The sequence below is a fragment of the Tarenaya hassleriana genome, unplaced genomic scaffold (genome assembly GCF_000463585.1).
Source record: "Tarenaya hassleriana unplaced genomic scaffold, ASM46358v1 Cleome3, whole genome shotgun sequence".
Taxonomy (NCBI): Eukaryota; Viridiplantae; Streptophyta; class Magnoliopsida; order Brassicales; family Cleomaceae; genus Tarenaya; species Tarenaya hassleriana.
This window is the reverse complement of record NW_010966177.1, coordinates 442,514-448,335: the sequence shown is the minus strand read 5'-3', so window position 1 is coordinate 448,335 and position 5,822 is coordinate 442,514. Positions and strand designations below refer to the sequence as shown.

Below are 5,822 nucleotides of genomic sequence, written 5' to 3'. Positions count from 1 at the left end.
TGTGTGTAAGTGAATGTGTATATATGTGTGAATGTGTATGTGTGTATATTTATGTATGTGTATGTGTATATATGTGAATGTGAATATGTATGTGTATGTATATGTGATTGCATGTGTATGAATATATGTGTATATGTGTGTGTTTATGTGTATGTGTATGTGTTTGTGAAATGTATATATGTATGAGTATTTATGTATGTATATATGTGTATATGTGTGAATGTGTATGTGTGTTTGTGTATATATGAGTATATGTATATAAAAATATATGTGTATATATATGTATGTATGTGTATATATATTTGTATGTGTAATGTTTGTGTATGAATGTATGTGTATATAGGTGTATGTGTATGTGAAAATGTATATATGTACGTGTATATATAGTATATAATTTTTTTATATTTTTTTTTAAAATTTTAAAACATTTGCGACGGAATACGACGGAAAAAATTCCGTCGCAATTTGCGACGGAATTATCCGTCACTTTCCGTCGCAAAACACAGATTTCTTTCGTTGCAAAAATGCGACGGATTAACGACCGTTATACGTTTGCGACAGCGCTATAGCGACGGAAATAAGTCCGTCGCTTTTCGTCGCAAATTCTTAATTGCGACGGATTTCCTTTGTATTTGCGACGGATTTTTCCGTCGCTATATAACTGTTTTTTTGTAGTGTTTCTTCTTGGATTGGATTGAGGTGGAAAAACTGTTTTTGAATTTTTCAAATCTTTATTTTTTATACAAACTTTTATGTACTCTGTTTATAAATGTGTCATATCACTGCTCACTACACATGAAAAGGTCATTTTACCTATTTTTCTGTATATATATATTTATATGTATGTATGTATATATGTATGTATGTATGTATGTATGTATGTATGTATGTATGTATATGTATTTATGCATGTATGACCAAATAATAAGATTAATCCAATATCAAAATAACGAATTATAAAGTTCGGCTGATGCTCAACATCTCCCAGACAATAACAAATTTGAGACCGTCGTTTATCATGATGCCCACATAACCCATTAGTATCTATCGTGTGCATACACATACAAATGATTGTTTGAAATAATTAAAAAGTATATTATTTAATAAAAAAAAAAACAAGTCTTACAGTCAACGTGTCATATCTCGGTTTCGGATATAAAAAAATGAATGAGTCCAAGTCTTTTAAAACAAAAAAAAAATTGAATTGGAATTGAGTTTTAATTGAATACGAAAATAAATGGAAATACATGTGTTTATTAATAAAATTTATATAGAATAAAAATTGAATGGAATCAAATTCAACATAAAAATAAATTATTATATTTCAAAACAAAAAAAAATCCCATTTACCAAGATAGGACATGAAATTCAAGTAAAAGCTTACGATCAAAAGGGTAGTGGTGGCCCAATATCAACCACCACCGCCGATAAACGTACAAAATATTTATAAGACCAAGTCTGCATGCCGTGTCGTACGGGTTTATTTAAAAAAAAATATATTTTCATCCCATTCATATTTTATAGTTGACTCACCATGGTTATTTTCCACTTAATCTTTTTTTATTAAAGTTTGAAGAAATTAATTAACATTGGATATCCGTTAATCAAGGGATTAATCAGTTGATATATCATAATCATGCTTTGTCTTTTATATCGCCCATCTATATATATATATATAACATATAAATCTATAACCGTAGAAAATTACTAATAACAGGTCCGTTCTAGATGTTTCAAATTCATGCATTTCGATGTAAGCATTGATGACGCACAAGACGTACATTTATTTTGACACTTCATCGTGAGACCGAAACCCTATATATCCCAATAATATTTCACGTTACATAAATTAAATCCAATTATTCAATTTCGTTGAAAAAAATAGTCTCATATGATTTTTCTTGAGGCAACGGAACTCTTCGTTAAGAATGAACGTTAATTGTAGTTAAAAGACAACATAGAAAATGAAATAAGCATAACCCATTAAACAATATATGTTTAAACTTAATTATATTATATTAAATACTAACGTAAGCATATGACTGGCTTATAAAATAACAGTTACTTATTCAAAGTCAAGCGCTCACCATTGAAGACCTAACCCAATTAGCGAGATCCATATAAAACATCGGCATTCACATATATAGAAATATACATATACAACATGTCAATGCTTTGAGCGCATATATACATATATATAGACATAATTTTTATCATTTCTAACACTTTGGTAGGGAAAAAATCACATATCAAGAAGAGAGAATGGCTTCTAGCACAAAAAGACTTCACTTTGTATTGATCCCTCTTATGGCGCAAGGCCATCTAATCCCCATGGTTGATATCTCCAAGCTTCTTGCTCGGAAAGGCACCGTTGTAACCCTAATTTCAACCCCTCAAAACGTTTCCAGGTTCGAGAAAACGATAGATCGGGCAAGATCGGAGTCGGGTCTTGAAATTCGTATCGTGAAATTTCCATTTCCTTACAAAGAAGTTGGCCTGCCAAGAGATTGCGAGACTCTCGACACTTTGCCCTCGAGAGACCTTCTGAAAAAGTTCTACGATGCGGTGGATAAGTTGCAAGAACCATTGGAACGGTTTCTTGAGCAGCAAGTAATCCCCCCGAGTTGCATAATCTCTGACAAATGCCTTTCTTGGACATCAAAGACAGCGGAAAAGTTCAAGATTCCTAGGATTGTGTTCCATGGAATGTGTTGCTTCTCTCTTTTGAGTTCACATAACATTAATCTTCACGGTTCTCACCTCTCGGTCTCTTCAGATTCAGAACCTTTTGCAATCCCCAAAATGCCGCAGAGGATTGAAGTGACTAGAGCTCAGTTGCCCGGAGCATTTGTGAAGTTAAAAGATTTGGACGCCATTAGAGACAAGATGCGAGAAGCTGAATCAGAAGCCTTTGGAGTTATTGTGAATAGCTTCCAAGAATTGGAGCAAGGTTGTGCAGAAGCGTACGCAGAAGCAGTCAAGAAGAAGGTATGGTGCATCGGACCCGTTTCTTTATGCAACGAAAACGCTTCAGAGAGATTCGAGAGAGGAAACAACGATAACATCGCTATAACTGAGAGTGAGTGCTTAGATTTTCTAGATTCCAAGAAACCGAGATCTGTCATCTACGTATGTCTTGGTAGCCTATGCCGGTTAATTCCAAAGCAACTTATGGAATTAGGTTTAGGGTTAGAAGAATCGGACAGACCCTTCATCTGGGTTCTGAAAACCGGGGATCAAAGGCAAGTAGATGAGCTAGATGAATGGCTAAAACGTGAAAACTTCGAAGAGAGAGTGAAGGGAAGAGGGTTAGTGATAAAGGGTTGGGCTCCACAGACAATGATACTCTCACACAGTTCGGTCGGAGGGTTCTTGACACACTGTGGCTGGAACTCGACAATAGAAGGGATATCTTCGGGAGTTCCGATGATCACATGGCCATTATTCGCCGAGCAATTCCTGAACGAGAAAATGATAGTAGAGGCTCTCGAGATCGGAGTTAAGGTCGGAGTCGAGATTCCTGTGAGGTGGGGAGATGAAGAGAAAGTTGGAGTGTTGGTCAAGAAAGATGGAGTTGTCAGAGCCATAGAGTTGTTGATGAACGAAGGCGATGAAGAGAGCGGAATGAGACGAAAACGGGTCCAAGAACTTGCGATTAGGGCAAGAAAGGCTGTGGAAGAAGGAGGATCTTCCAATAATAACCTATCGATTTTGATCCAAGATGTGTTGAATCAATTGGCATGAAGGTACACACCGATACATACATATGTTTGTGTACTTTTGGTATCCTTATACCTTGAACTAGCAATTAAAAAAGCACCGAATAAAATTTCTTGGATCTAATATTAATACTCATTAAAATTTTGAAATTTTGATATAAAATTTTGAAATGATTAAAAATTGGTCGTGTGTTCTGAATTTGATTGGATTATCCAAAGCCCAATGAGGTTTCGATTTAGTTAGTTTATATCACCGACTATGTATAATTTCTTACGGGCGGTTCGCGGGATAATCTTGATTAGTAGCATTAGGGTTACGTATCCCGAAATTCCGTTGAAATTAGTTTTAATTATTTAAATAAATTCATTAAAAAGTTAAATAAAATTAGTATTAATTTTATATGTGTGCCAAAAACTAATATCTCTTTTTTTTTTATTATGTCGCTAGTTGTTTCGGATAATAAATTTTGTTAGATCATTCCATAGACTATGATTTTGATGTGGAAGTTTTTTTTATTATAACATGTGTTTGTGTTGAGATATACCGGATCTTGAAAAATATTACAAGATATATCGTATAATGAAGATCTTATCAAATTCGGAAAATATATATTTAGAAATATTTATTATTATATCAATTTTACTTTTTCAATGAAGACTCTCATCTATTTATATGTTATTTTGATTATCAATAAAACATATCATTCCGCAAATTTCTACATGGTATCAAAGTTTCTAGTTCTTTTCTAATTTGTTGTCATTTTCATAAAAATGATGATCGATAATGAGAGTGAAGATGAAGATGATGATATACCGATCTAGTGGTAATATCATTTCGAGTTTTTTTTTTATTAAGAATAAGAGAGTCATTTTATTTTTGTTTTTTTTTTATTTTCTCTCATAATCCCATATGTTTCTAAAGATTATTCGCATAACCGACAATCATCTTATTATTGTCAAAAAATTTATTGTCATTAAACGCTTTGGCTTCGAGGAGAGGTTTCTCGGTTAGGCGGTTAACAAAAATTGAAGACGATATTGAGCAATTGATTTCGAGTATAGACAAAACGATACGCATTGGCCTGTGACTTTCACATACAAGTGAAGCCATGCGTTTGGCATTGAGGGTAAAATGGGAATTTCGGAGGCTCGAGTAGGATCAAATCTTATCCGAACACGTGGTGTTTTTGTTTGGTTAAATTCTAGGATTCAATCATACTCCCTCGGTTTCATTTTTACATAACGTAGAAGCACACAAATTAAGAAAAATAATGTTTTATCCAAAATACTCTTATTTATTGCATAGATAATTATCATTGCTAGAATATTTAAATATTATTAAATAAGGGTAAATTTAGAAAAATTATTAAAAAGTACATTGAAAATCTGAAAATGTCATTTATTTTAGAACAAATTTTTTGTTCTAAAATGTCATTTAAAATGAAATAGAGGGAGTATAAGTTAAATCGGAAATTTGATTGGCGTAGGTTTAAAGAACTACAATCTATTTATATTATTTTTATAACCTATAAGTTTATCGAATTTTTATCCAATTATATCTTATAAAAGATCGAGTGAGTTTTGGTGAATATCCCTTTCCGATATAATCTATTTATGTTGAATACAGTCTATCATTATTTATTTAACTATAATTCGTGTACCAACCAATTACAATTAATTTTAATATATAGTTGTTGAAGAATATCTCTTTATATTTGTAATTTACATCTTTTCTGATGTTTGGTATATTAGATGTAATTCACACAAAAATGTTTTGAAAAAAATAAGTATCATATATACATTTATGATATTAATATAAATATTGTATTTACATTTTCGTTACATGTATTTGATATAAATGAACAAATCTAGGTTAGACGTGTTAGGATTACATATTTTTACTTTTTTATTAGGTAAGAAGTATTAGGTTTATGCACATGATTCCACTAAATTCAAATTAATGCTTTTTTTCTTCTTATCGTATTATTATCGTGTTATTTTTTATTTACTTTCCATAATATTTTTTAGATTTATTTCTATTGATATATATTAAAAATATATTTTTAACAGCACCACAATGTTGATTAAAATTTTAAAAATATT

The 5,822-nt window shown here is 31.7% G+C and overlaps 1 protein-coding gene across 1 annotated transcript; it reads left to right on the top strand.

The window, feature by feature from the left end:
* The first annotated feature begins 2,249 nt into the window (after positions 1–2,249).
* On the top strand, positions 2,250–3,828 carry LOC104818588 (UDP-glycosyltransferase 73D1). The gene has a single exon (XM_010548222.1). The coding sequence runs from the start codon at positions 2,263–2,265 to the stop codon at positions 3,742–3,744; it is 1,482 nt and encodes a 493-aa protein (XP_010546524.1). The 5' UTR covers positions 2,250–2,262; the 3' UTR covers positions 3,745–3,828.
* The last annotated feature ends 1,994 nt before the right edge of the window (positions 3,829–5,822 follow it).

Excerpts from the sequence above, each read along its gene's own strand:
- LOC104818588 (XM_010548222.1), top strand. The coding sequence starts at position 2,263 with ATGGCTTCTAGCACAAAAAGACTTCACTTTGTATTGATCCCTCTTATG.